General features: G+C 39.1%; 2 protein-coding genes, 1 long non-coding RNA gene and 1 pseudogene across 24 annotated transcripts; 3 read left to right on the forward strand and 1 right to left on the reverse strand.

Annotated features, from left to right (window-relative positions):
* Window positions 1-1,692: 1,692 nt before the first annotated feature.
* Window positions 1,693-6,198, forward strand: LOC104746912 (cell division cycle 20.1, cofactor of APC complex-like). Of its 15 annotated transcripts, none has more exons than XR_015582556.1 (10): window positions 1,693-1,865; window positions 1,958-2,044; window positions 2,130-2,160; window positions 2,657-3,939; window positions 4,436-4,492; window positions 4,621-4,737; window positions 4,838-5,001; window positions 5,218-5,473; window positions 5,640-5,799; window positions 5,875-6,198. XR_015582556.1 is itself a non-coding variant. In XM_010468460.3 (4 exons), exon 4 carries the CDS (start codon window positions 2,740-2,742, stop codon window positions 3,979-3,981), a length of 1,242 nt encoding a protein of 413 aa, XP_010466762.1. In that variant the 5' UTR covers window positions 1,693-1,865; window positions 1,958-2,044; window positions 2,130-2,160; window positions 2,657-2,739; the 3' UTR covers window positions 3,982-4,191. The 15 variants fall into 15 exon arrangements, 4 of the variants coding, with proteins under 4 accessions (XP_010466762.1, XP_010466763.1, XP_010466765.1 ...); XR_015582555.1 differs by having other exon boundaries at window positions 5,740-5,799; XR_015582558.1 differs by having other exon boundaries at window positions 1,720-1,865; window positions 2,691-3,939.
* Window positions 6,199-6,898: 700 nt separating this feature from the next.
* LOC104748514 (uncharacterized) lies at window positions 6,899-8,421 on the forward strand. The gene is made up of 2 exons (XM_087487154.1): window positions 6,899-8,024; window positions 8,357-8,421. The coding sequence occupies exons 1-2, from the start codon at window positions 6,899-6,901 to the stop codon at window positions 8,419-8,421; spliced, it is 1,191 nt and encodes a 396-aa protein (XP_087343280.1).
* A 207-nt stretch (window positions 8,422-8,628) lies between these two features.
* LOC147926677 (uncharacterized) lies at window positions 8,629-12,307 on the reverse strand. 8 transcript variants are annotated; one of them, XR_015582564.1, is made up of 6 exons: window positions 12,027-12,307; window positions 11,706-11,754; window positions 10,118-10,175; window positions 9,439-9,567; window positions 9,148-9,333; window positions 8,629-8,911 (listed from the first exon to the last, which is right to left on the reverse strand). It is a non-coding gene; the product is annotated as an uncharacterized LOC147926677 (long non-coding RNA). The 8 variants fall into 8 exon arrangements; XR_015582567.1 differs by having other exon boundaries at window positions 8,629-8,899; window positions 12,027-12,302; XR_015582565.1 differs by having other exon boundaries at window positions 11,706-11,760; window positions 12,027-12,302.
* A 1,283-nt stretch (window positions 12,308-13,590) lies between these two features.
* On the forward strand, window positions 13,591-14,631 carry LOC147926678 (zinc finger BED domain-containing protein RICESLEEPER 2-like; annotated as a pseudogene).
* Window positions 14,632-19,312: the final 4,681 nt, after the last annotated feature.

A 19,312-nucleotide genomic window follows, 5' to 3' on the forward strand; every position in this document is an offset into this window, starting at 1 on the left:
TTCTTGTGAGCATCTTTAAACAGAACAGAACAAACCAACCTTATTAGTTATTACAAAGTTAAAATTGTATAGAGTCCTCCGGTCTAAGAGCATGTACAACAGTGGTATTTAATGGCTTTTTAGGATTGCTTAAAAATAAAAATAAATCATAATACATAATAAAGTTAAAATCGATTCTTAATTAAGCATTTTTAGTATCGATTCTTATCTCACATGCGTCTGTCTCTGATTGGTTCGTGAATTTAACAAAAGAAAAAAAAAAACATCGACGTAAGCTTTTTTTCCTCTCTTCCCCTCTCTTTCATTTCACGAACCGATTCCAAAATCGGTGTTTTTTTTCTCAAGTCGGAATCCGTTGAATTGAGAGAGGAGATGAATCGGAAATGGTTGAATTTTCCTCAAGTTTCAATCTTCTAAACTCCTCGACGCTGTCTCTGATTTTGGTTTTAAACCAACCGATCATTGTGAATTCATCTAGGGTTAGGTGGCTTTTTGGAAGGGAATCATCGCCGCTCCTGCTTCTGAATATCCACAAAGTTTTTCGTTTTAAAAGTTTACTAGATTTTAACCCGCGGTATACCGCGTGCATATAGTTTTATTATTATTTATATTTTATATTCTATTTATTTGTTAAATATTGGATGTTTTATAAATAGAGAAATAACATAATTTCTGGCCGCTTGTGCGACTAAATGTTTATATTAATTTTTTAACCTGTAATATACTATATGACTATTTGTTTATTATATTTAGTTTGTTTTGTTTAGTGTTTGAGATTCTATTTCGATTTTTAATTATTATAACAAATATATAAGGGATCTAAATACATAATAAGTCATTTATATGATGTGATTAAATACATAATAAGTCATTTATATGTTGTGATTAAGTCACATTTTTCTAATGAATTAATTATTTTACACAATCTTAGATAAAACAAATTGATTTTATATGTCAGATATTATAATATTTATAGTGTTGGCAAATAATAAAATGAGGATTTAATCCGTGTTATCACATATTTAATAATATTTTATTAATTCTAACACGTACTTTTTACAACCATATTATATAGTAATTTTACATATTCATAATATTTTAAATTTACATATTCATAATATTTTAAATTTTATTAAATTTATATATATATTAATTATAATATTTAAATAATTAGGAATCGAAGTTCTCTTCTTGCGTTAAGAATCAAAACTAACAGGTTTAGAAAATAAAATGGAAAATATATCATAGTTTATGTCTCTATATAATATTGATTGCTGTTTTTTATTTTTAGTTGGAATAAAAAGTAAAATATTTAGGAAACAAAATCTGAAATGATGTTATTTTTGGAAAGTTTTTAGGGATTAAATTTGTAAATAAGTTTTTAAATACATATAACTTCAAGGGTGAAACATCAAATATACTTCAAAAATGTTAATATAGATTTAGGAAACAAAATCTGTGGTGGTACTATTTTTGGAAATTTTTGAGGAGTTAATGTTGTAAATAAAAATTTAAATAAGTAAAACTAAAAGGGCATAACACAAAATGTACTTCAAAAATGTTAATATAGATGATTTTTTTAATAAATTTAGATACATATTTTGCTTAGGGTCTAATTGACTCAAAAAATAATTTAGGGGGTTTAATGTAGAGCAAAAGTATAAATATAGGGGTGGTTTTACAAAGTTATATGTTTCTCTTTCTTCTTCTGTCTCTGTCTCTGTCTCTTCACCGCTACACACTCTTCACTTGGAAGTTGGAAACAGTAGCACGAAAAATTTCATCCCCAAGGGCCAAGGCTGAAGCTTTCTTCAATGGGAGAAGATACCCACGAAGGATCTCTCGATCCGCAAGCGATTTCGCAGGTTTTTTTTTGAATTTTTTTTCTCTCTCTCGTCTCTCTCATGAGTCCTTGTGCTTGCTTGTTCATCTATTTTGTGTGTTTGTTTTCTCTAAGCCGCATGAATGAGCTCGAGTTCGTTCACCGTAATTGGAGAATCCGATTTCGTGACTCTGGTCCAAGATTTTGTTCTTCAGTTTTCAAGTAATTGCGATAAAATTTGGGATTTTTATGGTCTAATTAAGTATCTCGATTAGATGGCTAAAATTTCACAATTTTTTTTATGTAGACGAAGTTGAATGAGATTGTTGAAGATTCAGGTTTGCTTTGAACCCCTTTTTTACAGCTTTCTTTTTCAAGTAATTTGGTAACTGTTGTTGTTTCTTGAGGGATTAAGACTTGAGTGATGATTTAGTTATAGTTAGACAAACAAAATTTATATGAATCTTCTCACAGATGCTTACTTGGAGTATTTATTTGACAAAGGATTTTAAAAGATTTGGTGGATTTTAGTTTATTAATCTAACCGTTTGGGATTTTTTTCCACGTTTTCCTTTTTCCGTGTAGTAGTATTATTATATATCAGTGTATCTATATAATTAATCACACAGTTAACAAAAAAGAAATAAAACCCTAAATTGCGATCTCCATCATTAGCTCTCTCTCTCTCGAGTCTCGATCGTCAACAAATTGCGCTCTCCCTCCAACACGAAACTCTTCTCTCGCTTCTGTCTTTATTTGATTAGATTCGTTTCGTTTCGTTTCGTTTCGTTTCTTTTCTGAGTGTGTTTGTTTGTTTGGTAATGATGATGAAAGGTTCGTGTCCAACTAAAGAGCACTTCCTTCCCAGGAAGCGATCCAAGGACAATTATGATCGGTTTATACCGAATAGGTCTGCCATGGACTTTGACTACGCTCATTACGCTCTTACCGAAGGAGGAAGAAAAGTTCAGGATGAGGTAACTTCACCATCCAGAAAAGCCTACATACAAGGATTAGGTCAGATCTTGAATATGAATCGAACCCGGATCCTCGCTTTCAGAAACAAACCTCAACCTCAAGCTCTGCTTTCTACTAGTAGTATTCACTCTGTTTCTTCTTCTGATCCTCACCAACCCGTAAAGCCTCGTAGATACATTCCTCAGACTTGTGAGAAAACCTTGGACCTACCTGACATTGCCGATGACTTCTACCTTAACTTGTTGGACTGGAGCAGTGCTAATGTTCTAGCCGTGGCTTTGGGACACACTGTTTACTTGCGCAATGCATCCACTGATCTTACATATGAGCTTGTGACCGTTGATGAAGAGGAGGGACCTGTCACATGCGTTAACTGGACGCAAGATGGTAAATCTCTTGCAGTTGGTCTTCACAACTCTGAGGTGCAGCTGTGGGATTCTTCTGATGGTAGACTGATAAGAACTTTGAAACGTGGTCACCAGTCAAGAGTGGGTTCATTGGCATGGAACAATCACATTCTAACAACTGGAGGAATGGACGGACGGGTCATCAACAATGATGTGCGGATCAGATCACCCATTGTGGCTACTTACGTGGGTCACACTGAAGAGGTTTGTGGTCTCAAGTGGTCAGCATCAGGACGCCAACTAGCAAGTGGTGGTAACGACAGTGTGGTACACGTATGGGATCTTTCCTCCAACTCAACTAGGAGGCAATGGCTGCATAGGTTTCAGCAACATAGAGCTTCTGTGAAAGCTCTTGCGTGGTGCCCTTTCCAATCGAGTTTGCTTGCAACTGGTGGTGGTGGCAGAGATCAGACGATTAAGTTCTGGAATACACTCACTGGGGCTTGCTTGAACTCAGTTGACACCGGCTCTCAAGTTTGTTCACTGTTATGGAGCAAAAACGAAAGAGAACTGCTTAGCTCACATGGGTATACACAGAATCAGCTTACACTTTGGAAGTACCCATCCTTGGTGAAAATGGCTCAACTCACTGGTCATACATCAAGAGTTCTTTATATGGCACAGAGTCCGGATGGGTGTACCGTGGCTTCAGCAGCACCAGCACCAGACGAGACTCTCATGTTTTGGAATGTTTTTGGAGTACCAGGGACCGTCAAGAAACCTGTTCCAAAGGTAGCTCCCAAGCCATTCTCTAATTGGAATCATATTCGTTGAAACTGTGAAGACTCTTTTTGACACTTGACATCAAACAATGTGGCACGGATTATATGAGTATTAGATAGTGTTGTGGTCAATTATTATAGGCACTGTATATTATTAGATCTCCAAATGTAGCCTTAGTTTCAAGATTTCAATATTCCAAATGTGTGTGAAACATGTATATATTTCTCAACAAAATTTCATTATCTTTCAGTTTTTTCAACTCTTGATTTGCCTGATCGATTAGAGCCAATGTGGCAGAGTGTATTAAACTACTTTTCCCGAGCATACTGTCCTTTCAATTATAGTTTCCCCTTTTTCACATGTTTTTAATTGGAGGTAACAAGACTCTCCATTCTTTCACTGCTGACAGTTATGTTTTAGTTTTGCATGGATCTAGATAAATGTATCTGTTTGTTGATTCCTGTTCCTTTTTGTGAATAAAATTGAAATCTACTTTCTCTCTCAGATGTTTCCAATGATATATACATAGGAGAGACATCATCAAGGCTGCTGATTCTTTCAGGTCTGTGCTCTAGCTTCTTTATGTCCTGAAATTTGTATTACTTATCAATCTGAAACTGTATCTCAATTACCAAAGTTACATTTTGTTTAATCTTAAGGAGTGTGTCATAACATATCTTAAAACTGCAGGCAGGTAAGGTTGCTAGACACAAGATCTTCAGTCCAGTGGGTTGTCGCCAAAGTGTAAGATTGAATTATTTCAACCATTTTGAGAAAATATATTGTGACAAGTTCGAAAACAATCAGGTTAGCCTTCCCGTTCAGCAGTTTAAGAGCTGAATTTTTTTTTTCGTAGTTAACTCATGTCATTTGAGTTATCTGATCATGTCCTATGATCCTATTGTAGGCAAAGATGAAACAATTGTGGCTCATATAGCTGGAGGTATTGATGCATTTTTAAAGGTCTCTGATGGTTGGCCAATGCTGAATACCCCATTGAAGCTTGCATCTCTCAAGAACTCAGACAATCAGTCAGAGGGAATTTCTCTGAGCCTTATATGCAAAGTTGAGGTAAGACTATGTTTCTCCAAACTCAACAATTTCTTCTTGATTTGGTCATTGTTGTCAGTCTTATTTAATCTCTCAATAATCAAACATTTAAGATAGTAGTATCATGAAAATGATTAAGCCATTGGCCTAAGACTGAATACAGTTTGCAACATTGTAGATGTAAGTGCTTTTGGTTCTGCTAAGGTTAAACAGTTTGTCTCTTGTTATACTCGTCAGGAACTAGCGAATTCGTTGGATTTACAGACCCGGCAAAACTTGTCAGGCTTCATGGATGCTATTGAGAAAATACTTATGCAACAAACCTGTGAAGAACTCCAGTCCAATGAATCCTCCCAAAAGTGAGAGTAACATGGATGCTTTGTTTTGGGAGTTGTGTGATTCTTATTTCAGGATGTGGAGAAGTCAACAGAGAATCCACCATCTAGCCAGCTCAGTGGAAATATGGGGTGCGAATGATGATGACAAGATTAAGGTGCGGTTTTGTTTTCTAGGAGAAGAAGTTTGTGTGAACATAGAAATATCTCTCAACAAATGTTTCCATCTTGCTTGGCCTGATTAATTAGAACCTAATGTGGTAGAAAGCTCTAAACTACTTCTCCAAGCACGCTAATGCAAAATGTTGTTTTTATATTGTGCAGAGGTTTTTAATAGGAAAAGATTAGAAGAGTTCTAGCACATATCTGCTTAGTTTCTTCTATACACCCACCCTTTTTTCACATGTTTGAACTTGAAAATCAGATTGAGGAGAAAAATGATGATTCTGGAGTCATAAGAAGATCTGGATTCTTCACGTAAAAGGTAAATTTCAACGTGCTTACCGATTTTTACATCCTTACCCTGTCTTCTTCATTTGAGGTTTTTCACTACCTTCAGGTTCGATGCTGCAGCAAACCAGTGAACTCCATTCCAATGAATCCCTCCCAGAAAGAGTGTACCAATCAAGAACCAACCTCGACTTCACAACAACTTAGCGTTTCCTGGAGAGTTTGTGCGGTTTTTCTTTCGTTTCGATCTCCTTTAATGTTTTGTCGTCAGTAACTCTTTGTTGTAGTACTTTGGCATTTTCTGCCACGGTCCATCGCATGACATCTAATGAGAGGGAGCTTGCTGGTTCATGTATATGGAAGATCAATTTTTTTTTTTTTTATTACTCTACATTAAAAAAAAAAAAGTAAAATCCTTTTATTTGTTTTATAACTTCTGCTGGTCCAAGTCTCCTTCGAATGTCAGCAACTCAGCATGTTTTATCTTTTTCCTCTACGCCCCCTTGTATATATAATTAACTAAAGAAATTATCTCCAAATTCCCTTCTTTTAAAGCTAAAGGGGTCATTATTATTTCTAAGTTCCTCTGGTCTGGCTCATCAAAACAAAAAAAATTACCAAAAATTAAGTTTGCCATATCATACAAGAACAATCCCACTTATTAACCAATCCAAGGAGAATGATTTGATGAGAAACCAAACGCTTAAACAAACAATCTAGAGAGAGTATTGTACTATGTAGCCTGCAAAGACAGTAGCGTCGCTGATGAATGTGAGACAACGATCGAGAGAGCAATTTGGTGTTTTCTTGGTTAATTTCTACACGGAAAAGGAAAACTACAATTAGTGGAAAATTCCCAACGGTTAGATTAATAAAGAGAACGTGTATCATTCATTTAATGAAGAGAAGATACACTTCAAAAACAAAAAGGAAATAATCTAATTCTATTGAAATTATAATTATGGAAATATGGAAATCAGATTCTATATAATATCACCCTGAACCGTGTTGTGTTTTACCCTAATTCTCAAAGAGTTTTTTTTTTTTTAAATTTTCTCTCTGTCAAAAACGAAAGCTTCTTCTTTTACTTTTTTTTTTTTTTTTTTTTCTCTCTGTAAACAAACAAGCGTACAATGGATAATTCCGGAACGCAAGCCATTGAGACGATGGAAGAAGTTGATGCGCTGCTCAAGATGACTGAGACACTGAATCCATGGGAACAGACAAAGTTTAGATCCTCGACTCAAGACTTTAGGTTCGGTATAATCGGAAAGACCGAATTTAATAGTCTCGTCTCTAGGCTAAAAGACAATCTTCGTGATGCAAAGATTGTTGAGAAGCCGAAAGAAAACCCAAGAACCGGTCCACGGATTAGGGTTAAACCATATGATAACCCTAAAGAAGATGTTACAAATCATGGCTTAGGTAAGATCGATAAGGAGAGGAAGATGGAAGTCCACTCAGAAGTGAAAGAGAAGTTGAGTGAGTTATTGAAGGCCATCGAGGAGAGACTAAGTTCGTCGGAGATGAGACTCTACACTTCCTTGTGTAAAGGCTTTCAGTCCCATAGATTCGGCTATGACAAATTCGTTACGTATCTTCTAGTGTTGATCAAGGAAAAGAAGAGTCTTTATCATCGCTTCATACGATTTGCCAACGGTACTGACAAAGAAGAACAAGAAGATGAAGTTGGAGAGACCCGACACGGTGAAGACACACTTAGTGATCCAAAGATTGGAACATGTCCTGAGTTTAGGGTTAAAGTAGATGAGATCCCGGAAGAACGAGGGGTGGATGAGACCAACTTGGAGAGAAAGAATAAGAAAAGAATCTTGTCTCCAAAGGATTTGAACCTCCCTCTGAAGAAAAGGAAAAGGTCTAATCCTGAACGACGAGTGACACCTAACTATAGGCTTATCCCCGAGGAGCTACGGTCACCGGTCTCAGACCCGGTTCTGAACAACACGTATGTTGTGAAGAGATACGATTTCGAGGGAGGTAAGGTGCTAACCGGAGTCGAAGAAGAGATGATTAAATGCGAAGATGAGATGTACGAGGCGGATATGTTGATGAGTGCTTTGAGAAGTGCAGTGGACAATGCGGAGAGAGTTATGAGGGGAGAGATGAGAGTGGAAGATCTTGGTGTGAAGTTTTACAGATGCATTGAAGTGTTATATGATGGAGACATGTTTGAGATAGTGAGAGAAGATCACCAAGGAGCTTTACCTGTGATCTTGATACGGTTGAATCAGAAACTGCGTGAGCTTACGGTTGCTCGAGAACGCTGGAAACGTGGCTGGAAGAAAACTTTTAAAAGACTTTCTCCAACGCAAATAGATTCCGTTGCACACAAATCTCAAGTGAAGTGAAGGAAACTGATTCAGGGTTCTTCAATGTAATTTTTAAACAGATTAATTTGGTTTTGGCTTTTTGTGGTTTGATTTTGGCTTGTGTTTAACTGTGTGGAGTTTGTGCTAAACTTGGTGACAAAAACGACTATGTAAAGTAGATTTCAGAATGCAATTTCAATCGCTGACATTTGGTTTTGGTTTATAAACTTGTGAAAATGACGTATGTGTTGAGTGATTCAGAGAGTGCTGCAGCTGGGAATGATTCTGAGTTTGATGACATTCAAGACGACGAAGATGACGAGTAGAGTGAAAGAAAACTACCTCGGTTATTGTTTTTAATTAAACCTCAACCTTTAGTTTCTTCCTCCGGTCTTCTTTTAGATTTTTTTGTTATTCCTATGTAAGACTTTTATTTTCTCTAACGATTTGGCAACTCTGTTTCGCTTAAGCATTTGGTCTCGTTAATAATTTCCTCTTTGGCTGATTGAATAGATAAATTGCATATGCGGATCTTTTTGGTAATTTTTTCCATAATTATTATATGTCTTTATCCAAAAGGAGTAAAATCACTATGTTATTGTGATTTCATGAATTCATAAAATCACTATGTTATTGGTTTCATGTAAACAATGGCGGATAATAAGATTATGTTGTCATATAAATTCTATTGTAACCAGAAGTTTCTTTCCGCTGCTAATTCTTTCAACTGCTTGTCTTTTTGTTGCTTTTATCTCCAAACCAAGTATTTCTATCGTCCAAAGTCCAAACCTTCTTTTCAATAATCTGCAAAACATACTAGTGGTCATAGCTAAAGGGGCTTAGCAAAACCAAAAACACTTATCTTTATCTACAATGTTGCAAATTGTATTTTGTCTAGGCCAGTTGCTTAATCATGTTATTATATCTTCAATTTTCGATCTGGGAAAGTACATGTGACTTACATCGATGACCATAGAAAAGGAACTAAAATCCTATCCTCAATTCTACCAAATCAAGAAGAAACTGTTGAGTTTGGATTAACATAGTCTTACCTCAAGTTTGCAGATAAGGCTCAGAGAAATTCCCTTTTGACTGATTGTCAGAATTCTTGCGAGATGCAAGCTTTAATGGGGGTATTCAGCAGCGGCCAACCATGAGAGACCTTTATAAATGCATCAATACCTCTACCTATATGAGCCACAACTGTTTCATATTTATCGTAGTATTCGAACGTATGCCTGCCATATAATCATAGAACATGTAGTCATTTGGCTTGGTCAAACAACTCAATGATATGCGAGGAAAAAGATTCAGCTCTTAAGCTACTGAAAAGAAAGGCTCACCTGACTGTTTTTGAACTCTTCACAATATATTTTCTCAAAATGGTTGAAATAATTCTATCTTGCACTTTGGCGACAAGCCACTGAACTGAAGATCTTGTGTCTAGCGCTGCAGAGTATAACCTTTCCTGCCTGCAGTTTTAAGATATGTTATGGCACACTCCTTGAGATTAAAACAAGCAACTTTCTGACGCTGATGTGTGTCAGTATACGAGAATACCTTTCTCGCTTAGACATTAACTCAACTTATTGAAAAATGAAATTACAGAGGTTGTATGCAGATGCAGATGCATATCTTACGGTTTCCTAGGTAGCTATGTTAGCCAGAAGAAAGCGGTTTCAGATGCGGCCAAAGGGCTACAGAGCCAAAAATGATATACCGAATCACAAAACCTAGATGATAGGGAACAGTCATCTGAGGGTTGTCTTGCTATGCGGTTGCATGAACTAGGTAGGCTGCAAAGGTGCATACAACTGGGAACACTAAAACCAGAGGCTGAGTAATCTTTTCAAAACAAATATTTTCAAATTGAATGCTCTTGCCAACAAGAATGAATAGGAAGATATCATCTTATCATCTCTGATTCCTTAATAGTCTGATAAGTTAAGTAAGTACCCATGCAATTCGAGGTTGGCAAGTAATAGAAATTTCAGGATAACATAGAAAAGCTAGTGCACAAACCTGAAAGAATCAGCAGCCTCGATGATGTCTCTCCTATGTATACATCACTTGGAAACATCTGAGGGAGGAAGTAAATTTCATTATTAGTCACTAAAAGGAACAAGAAGCAACATACAGTTACAGTTATCTAGATTCATGCAAACCAAAAAACATGCCATCTAGGTTTGGAATATATATGTTCGGAGTTGGAGCCTAATAAAGTGTCCATCTCAAAATAGGATTAGGAAAAGAGTAGTTTTCCATTATCAAAATAGGAATAGGAAAGCTAAGTTGAGCTCCCTATAAATACGTTTGTTGGGTTGTAACAAACGATATCGAAACACAAAGAGAGTTTGTGAGTTGTTTAGTTTTGAGAGATCTTCTAAACATTCAATAAAGAGAGTTATTCTTTGTTGTAACAAACGATATCGAACTACGTGTGTTTAAGGAACTTTAGTACTAACCCTAAAGAGAAGATGGAAGTCCACTCAGAAGTGAAAGAGAAGTTGAATGACTTGTTGAAGGCCATCGAGGAGAGACTAAGCTCGTCGGAGATGAGACTCTACACTTCCTTGTGTAAAGGCTTCCACTCCCAAAGATTCGGGTATGACAAATTCGTTAGGTATCTTCTACAGTTGATAGAGCAACACAAGAGTCTCTACCAACGCTTCATGCGACTTGCCTACGGTGACAAAGGAAAACAAAAAGTTGGAGTTGGAGAGACCCGACACGAACAAGACTATCTTGGTGGTGATCCAAAGATTGGTCCGCAAGAACGAGGGGTGGATGAGACCAACTTGGAGAGAAAGAATAAGAAAAGAATCTTGTCTCCAAAGGATTTGAACCTCCCTCTGAAGAAAAGGAAAAGGTCTAATCCTGAACGACGAGTGACACCTAACTATAGGCTTATCCCCGAGGAGCTACGGTCACCGGTCTCAGACCCGGTTCTGAACAACACATATGTTGTGAAGAGATATGATTTCGAGGGAGGTAAGGTGCTAACCGGAGTCGAAGAAGAGATGATTAAATGCGAAGATCAGATGTACGAGGCGGATATGTTGATGAGTGCTTTGAGATGTGCAGTGGACAGTGCGAAGAGAGTTATGAGGGGAGAGATGAGAGTGGACGATCTTGGTGTGAAGTTTTACAGATGCATTGAAGTGTTATATGATGGAGACATGTTTGAGATAGTGAGAGAAGATCACCAAAGAGCTTTACCTGTGATCTTGATACGGTTGAATCAGAAACTGCGTGCGCTCACGGTTGCTCGAGAAAGCTGGATACGTGGCTGGGAGGAAACTTTTAAAAGACTTTCTCCAACGCAAATAGATTCTGTTGCACACAAATCTAGCTCAAGTGAAGGAGACAGCAATCTGATTCAGAGTTCTTCAATGTAATTTTTAAATAGATTAATTTGGTTTTGGTTTTGGCTTTGGCTTTTTTTTGTGGTTTGGTTTTGGCTTGTGTTTAAGTGTGGAGTTTGTGCTAAACTTGGTGACAAAAACGACTACGTAGATTTCCGAATGCAATTTTCAAGAGTTGTTATCAATTCTCTTGACCAAAAACAATTGAATAATCTGTTTATGTATAGAGCTGGAGCAATCTATACCTGTTCACGAGAAGCTCTTTTTCACTGATCATATACTCATCTTCATGTTCTGTTCCTTATTCAAGTGAATCAGAGAAACCACAAAACCAACATGAAAACACTAAAAAAGGAAATAGCTTCAGCAGATTTTATTTACCGAGTAGGGGAATATTGCAACAAGGGACAATATCACAAATCACAAATCACAGTGTCTTTTCTAATCGTTTCTAATCACAGTACTAATTTTATGCATAAGAGTCAATTACATCATCCTAATTTTCTATAAATCATAAAAACCTAATTTCTTTAGCCAAATAAACAAGAATTCGTAGCAAGTCGTACCATGAGAAACAACGCCGATTTGCTGAAGAAAACTCTTCGATTTGTTGCCGATTTGCTCAATCAGAGTCACCCATTTGCTGAAACTGAGTCCCCAATTGTCACCCGCGCCGGTGGAGATGATGACCACGGCGGATCGAGAGCAACAGGGGTTTCTTTTTCTCTCCTCAGTGGCTCCGCTTGCTTTCAAACTCGCTGCCGTTCGTGAGAGAGAGAGAGAGAGAGAGAGACAACTTTCGCGGACAATTTTTTTTCCTTCTAATACAATATTTCCACCAATCAATTGATGACACATATGTGTGTTTAAACATTTCTGAAAAAATCCAAATATTGAACCATTTAACTTTGGACCCACCATTTGGACTAGGTCTGGACGTTATATCCGTACCCGAATATCCGAACCGTATTCGATCTGAAAAATTTGGATACGGATATGCACCGAACCGAAGACAATAACCGAATGGTTATTGATTTATTAACCCATCGGACATCGGACCGGATCGGATAATAACCAATATTCGACGAACACCAAAACACATCTGAACTTGCCTTATCTCTCTCGATCCGCCAAAATACATCAACCTCCACTTCCCTTATCTCTCGCGATCCATACACCGGTATGGCGGTATCCATGATCTTGTTCCCTTATCTCTCGCGATTCTCTACATATAAAGGCAAAACCCTTTTTTCAATCTGGAATCCCTAATACAATTCTCATCGCCCCAATCTCCTCCATCAGAGGCATCAAAAAATCGATCTCGGGTAGGTCTGTGATTCATATTCTTCCTTAGTTATTCTATAATTCTTATTCTTCCTTGAGACGAATTCAAGTTGTAGTGAAATCTGTATTTTTGTTGCTTGATTTTGTGTTTTGATTTGCTTGATTCTTTACTCCGAAATTAGATTAGCTAATGGTTTGCTTGATCCCGATTCTGAGTATTATAGTTCTCTTCTCTAGATAGAAACAAAACTTATGATCCGTATAAGGTTGTTTTTCAAGTTTAGATAGAAACAAAATTTGGGGTATTAACTTGCATTCTTTTTTTTTTAGATGGATTTCTCACCGTTTCCAGACAACATTGACAAGGAGAAAGATGACCCAAATTTGATACCTGAGAGTGGAAACAAAAGGAAAGATGCTCCAGCAGATGGTGGAGTTACTTCACAACCGGACTAACCAAAGAGAAAACTGAGTACAAGATCTACTGTTTGGGGACATTTCACGAGATTTGATGACAATGTTAAGCGATGTAAGTGCAATTACTGCCACAAGTCTTACAGTTGTGATTCAAAGTTAGGGATTTCTCACTTGAAGGCTCATATGGAGAGTTGCAAGCATTTTCAAGTATGGAAGCAGAAATAATCACAAACTGTGATTAACAATCAAGGACAACTTCAGAGTGGAAAAGTTACAGAAGAAGTTTTCAAGGAGGCTTCGAATGAGATGATTGTGCTGTCAGAGTTGCCACTTGCTTTCATTGAAAGCATCGGTTGGAAACATTTATGCAACAAAGTCAACCTCTACAAACCACATTCCAGAAGAATAACTACAAAGGACATTGTTAGAATGTATGTGGAGATGAAAGCATCTATGAAAACTTGGATTGTTGCTAGTAAGCCAAGAGTGTCGTTGACAACTGACATATGGGTTGCTAAAGCTACATGTGCTAGTTACATGGTAATAACTGTACACTTTATTGATGTTTCTTGGCGACTGAGGAAGCTAATTATTGGGTTCAAGTATATTACAGATCACAAAAGAGCAACAATATCATGGGTTCTTCTTGACTGTTTGGCTGAGTGGGGCATAGAGAAGATTTTAACTGTGACAGTTGACAATGCAACTGCAAATACTTCTGCTTGGAAAAAATTTCAGGAGGCATTCAGCTTAAGGAACAATGAAGCATTTGTTTTAAATGGAGAGTGTATGCATATGAGGTGTTGTGCGCACATACTCAATTTGATTGTTAGAGACGGGTTGCATGAATTAAGTGAAAATGTGACAGCCATACGCAATGCAGTTCAGTATGTGAGGTCTTCTACTTCAAGATGTGATGCATTTGAACAAAAAGTTGTGTCAGGGAAGATGACTAGAGGGAGTTTACCGTTGGACATAAAAAAGGTGGAATTCTACATACTTAATGTTGTCAAGAGCTATTAATTTTAGAGTGGCATTTGATAGAATGGAGGCAGAAGACAAGATGTACAATGACTACTTTAATGAGGTTGAGAATGGGAAAAAAAAAAGATTGGGCCGCCTACAAGAGCTGTTTGGAATGCCGTAGAAAGGTTAGTTAGATTTCTAATCATTTTCTACAATTCTACTTTGGTTATGTCTGCTTCAACTTCAGTTGCTTCTTATAAGTGTTATGGAGAGATAGTGACTACAGAGAGGAATTTGATGTCACTAAGCAATAGTATTGATAGTGACTTGAAATCAAAAGTCGATGCTATGTTGCTGAAGTTTGATAAGTTCTGGGATGGAATGAGAAACATCAATGTTTTTCTGATTGTTGCAAGTGTGTTTGATCCACACAAAAAATGCAATTTGCTAAGATGTGCTTTGACAAGCTTTATGGGAAAGATACAACCGATTCTAAGGAGATGAGTGAATCAGTCACAACCTTTTTGACATCTTTGTTTAAAGAGTATAACAATCGTCTCCAGAAATGGTGCGGCATAACAAATATGACCTTAGGTTCGTTGATTCCGGGAAAAGGAATGACCGAAACAAAAGGGGTTTGTCTAGTTGTTCGTTGATTCAAGAATAGCCGAACAAGAGACAGAACTTGTGGATCGTTGATTCAAGAGAATAGCCGATAAACAAGTAGGGTTATAGAAGCTTTAAGGTCTGATTATAATTCAATAAAAGATGTCCTCCTCAATAAGGTTGAGAGGCTACTTATACAAAGCAAGAAACCCTAAGTTAAACCGACTAAAACACGAAAAGAAAAACAAACGTAAAGCCCAAGCAAAGAGAACCGTAAACAAAAGCCCAACTATTAAGAAAGAAAATGGAATGATAAAGACACGCTGCATCAGGTCCCTCCGGGTTTGAAAAGATTCGTCTCTGAATCTGGATCCTCATTATCACCCTGAAACTTGGACAAGAACTTAACGTTGAATACGTTGGAAGTCTGCATATGCGATGGCAGCTGTAAACGATAAGCATTGTCATTGATGCGCTCCAAAACCTCAATAGGGCCAACCTTCCGCGAACGAAGCTTGTTGTACTCATGAGCAGGCATCCGGTCCCTAGTCATAACCACCCATACCTTATCTCCTGGCTGGAAGACTAACTCGCGACGTTTAGCATCCCCCTTGTCTTTGTACTGTTGAGCAGACAGCTCAAGCTTAGCACGAGATTGTTGATGCGTCTCTTTCAACTCGTCAACAAAGTCCACAGCACGGCCATGAAGGCGACGCAGATCAGGCACCGCAGAAAACTTCAATGGACCTTGTGGCAGCAAACTATAAACAACCTCAAAAGGACTGAAACCAGAACTCCGGTTAATCGCATGATTATGCGCAAATTCTGCCTGACACAAACGAGATTCCCACGTTCGAAGATTATCACCAAGGAGACTCCATAACATATTCCCCAAAGCACGATTAGTAACCTCTGTTTGATCATCCGTTTGTGGGTGATAAGCGGTACTCATGTCCAGGCTAGTATGTAACATCTTCCACAACGACCTCCAAAAATGGCTTAAGAATCGCGTGTCCCAATCAGACATTATAGACGTAGGAAGCCTGTAAAAACGATATACCTCATGAAAAAAAAGTTGTGCAACCCGCACCGCATCCGTTGTCTTCTTACAAGGCACAAAATGAGCCATCTTCGAAAAACGATCAACAACGACGAAGATAGAATCATTGCCCCTCTGAGTACGAGGTAACCCAAGGATGAAATCCATACTCACATCTGTCCAAGGTTGAGTAGGAATAGGAAGCGGGAGATATAAGCCTGTATTAGAAGCGGTACCTTTTGCCAATTGACACGCACAACAACGTTCTACATATCTCTCCACATCTTGTCGCAACGACGGCCAGTAATAAGAAGCAGATACCAACTGCAGCGTCCGATCACGGCCCACATGTCCCTCCGAATGTTACTCCTCAATCCTTTTAAGTCGTAAACTGCAATCCGGAACACAAAGCTGTATCCCGCGAAAAAGGAACCCATCCGTGAGAGTAAAGTCCGTACGTGAACCGCTTGTAACCTCTGCTAAGATGGAACTAAAGAAAGGGTCTGTCGCATAAAGTTCTGAAAACGAAGGAAACCCTGGAACAGCCACATGCATTGTCGTCAACAAAGAGTGACGGCGACTTAAAGCATCGGCAACACGATTCAGCTTCCCCACCTTGTGACGTATGGAGAACGTAAACTGTTGCAAATAAGCAATCCACGAAGCATGTCGAGCAGAGACCTTAACTTGACTCTCAAGGTGCTTGAGAGCATCATGGTCTGTGAGCAGAACAAACTCTCGATGCATAAGATAATGGCGCTAATGCTTAATTGCTTGTATCACGACATTAAACTCAACGTCATAAGTACTATAGCGACTACGAGCTCCTGATAAATTTTCACTAAAATAATCCATTGGATGAGTCTGCTGGCTAAGCACTGCACCAATACCGAGCTTGGAGGTGTCACAATGGAGTTCAAAAGGTAGCTCAAAGTCCGGAAGGACCAAAATCGGTGCGGAGGTTAACTTGTGCTTCACAAGATCAAAAGCGTCTTGAGCCTCAGTCGGCCACAAAAACTTGCTATCTCGCATACAATCTGTCAAAGGAGCCATGATGGAACTAAAATGGGGCACAAAACGTTGATAGAACGACGCCAATCCATGGAAGCTACGCACCTCTGTGACGGACTTTGGTACAGGCCAAGACTTAATTGCCTCAACCTTACTCATGTCCATAGAAAGACCCTGCGAGGAAACCACATAACCAAGGAACAACACACTCTGGACGCCAAGCTCACACTTTTGTCGTGCCACAAAAAAAAATTCCCGGCGAAGTATCATCAGGACTTGGCGAAGATGGTCTTGATGGGCCGTAACAGATGAACTAAAAATCAATATGTCGTCAAAATAGACAACCACAAAATTACCAATAAAAGGATGCAAAGCCTGGTTCATCACCCACATAAAAGTACTAGGAGCATTAGAGAGACCAAAAGGCATCACCAACCATTCAAATAACCCTTCTCGCGTCTTAAAAGCCGTTTTCCACTCATCTCCAGGACGAATACAAATCTGATGGTATCCACTCTTTAAGTCAAGCTTCGAGAAAATTGTAGCCGTCCCGATTTGATCCATCAAATCATCCAGTCACAGAATAGGAAAACGATAACGAATAGTTATCTTGTTGATGGCATGATTGTCAACGCACATCCGCCAAGAACCGTCCTTCTTCGGAATAAGGAGAACGGGCACCGCACAAGGGCTTAAACTCTCGCGGACATGTCCTTTAGCAATGAGATCTTCCACCTGTCTTCGTAACTCCTCATGTTCTTGCGGACTCATACGGTAATGAGGCCTGTTAGGAAGAGCTGCTCTAGGAGAAAAATCAATCTGATGTTGTATATCGCGAAGGGGAGGAAGCCCCTTAGGAAGCTCAGACGAAAAAACATCAGAAAATTGTTGCTACAAATCGTCAACCCACGGTGCTAACGGCTGCACCATGCTCGGGAAACTGCTAGTTGAGAGTAATACGACCGCAAAACCTGTCTCCTTGAATTCCTCCTCAAAAGCGGTGGAAGAGCAAAACAGCACCTGATCCCCTTGTGAAACTACTACCTCCTTACCAACACCCTCTTTTCCCATCGAACTTGAAGGTAACAACGGTGACTCCGGGTTTGGTAACAACACAATGCGTTTGTTGTCAAAGACAAAACTATAGACGTTAGTCTTCCCATTGTGCGACACTTCACGATCATATTGCCAAGGATGCCCCAAAATCACATGTCCAACATCCATAGGAGCGATGTCACAAAACAATTTGTCACATGTAAAATTTGCCAATTGATAGCAAGATAAGGGCACGGTGAGAAATGCGAATGTTCGTTCCCTTGTTAAGCCAAGTAAGCTTGTAAGGTAACGGATGAGCTTCTCGTTGCAACCCCAACTTCCTCACTGCCTCCTCCGACAGGACATTACGACTGCTACCTGAATCGATTACAAACTTGCAGACTTTGCCTTTTATTGTGCAGGTAGACTGAAAAATATTTGTGCCAAGCCATGGTTCCTCACAAACAACAGGTGCTAAACACACACACGCCACTAACATCAGCCTAGTATCCCCTTCATTACGATCTTCTTGCAAATCCAAGTTGTCATCACCCTCTTCTCCACCGTGTTCATCCCACACCACATCATCTAGTAACAACCCACACCGATTCTTTTGAGGACAAGCCGTCATGAGATGACCCTGCTCCCCACAAGTGAAACAACGCAAGGCATTGGGCCGAGTAGAACGACGAGGAAGCTGAGCCTTCGGCATTGTTGTACCCCCCGTTGCCGGTGTGACTTCTCCGTCCTATACCAACGTGTGTTGTTTGTTAGTCTCCGAGTTGACCCCGCCAAAACTGCATGAACGGTTAGCCGTATTCCATGCTGTGTTAACCTTAAACTGCTGCTCAAAAGCGACAGCTCTCCGATGTGCTTCCGCAAGGGTAGTAGGATCAAACTGAGCCAGCGAATTCTGGATTTAAGGCTTCAGCCCCCCCAATGAACCTAGATACCAGCTGGATCTCACTGTCAAAAAGCTCATTCCTCGTGATCAACAAATAAAATTCGTCAGCGTGCTCGTCAACCGTACATACTCCTTGGCGCAAATTTTGTAGCCGCGTATACATTATACGCTCATAGTTTTGCAGAAGAAACGTGTCTTTGAGGTGCTTCTGCAGCTTGGACCACGACTCAATCTTTGCTTTTCCCGTACGCAACCGTGTCGCCTTTAGTTGCGTCCACCACGACGCTGCTCGTCCCCGGAACTTAGTGGCCACCAAAGCAACCTTCTTGTCGTCGGGAACATGTTTGAACTCCATGACTTCATCCACAGCGGTGAGCCAATCTAACAGCTCATCACCTCGAATGCTCCCATGAAACTCAGGTAATTCGAGTTTGAAATCCGACTCCCACCTACTATCTTCTCTGTCTCAATCCCCTGTTCCGTCATGATATCTCGCTTTTGGTTTGCGATCATGAGCAAAAGGGTTTCCAAAAGTATCCTCTGATTTCTCTTCATCGTTGCCTTGTCGAGGGAACTGGTTATGCAAAACC

This window comes from Camelina sativa, chromosome 15 (genome assembly GCF_030686135.1).
Source record: "Camelina sativa cultivar CO46 ecotype springtype chromosome 15, ASM3068613v1".
NCBI classification, from domain to species: Eukaryota; Viridiplantae; Streptophyta; class Magnoliopsida; order Brassicales; family Brassicaceae; genus Camelina; species Camelina sativa.

Bases quoted from the DNA above. Each gene is read 5' to 3' on its own strand.
- LOC104746912 (XM_010468460.3), top strand. From the start codon at position 2,740: ATGGACTTTGACTACGCTCATTACGCTCTTACCGAAGGAGGAAGAAAA.
- LOC104748514 (XM_087487154.1), top strand. From the start codon at position 6,899: ATGGATAATTCCGGAACGCAAGCCATTGAGACGATGGAAGAAGTTGAT. The intron at 8,025-8,356 runs GTGAGCTTACGG...TGAGTGATTCAG, and splicing joins ACGGTTGAATCAGAAACTGC to AGAGTGCTGCAGCTGGGAAT.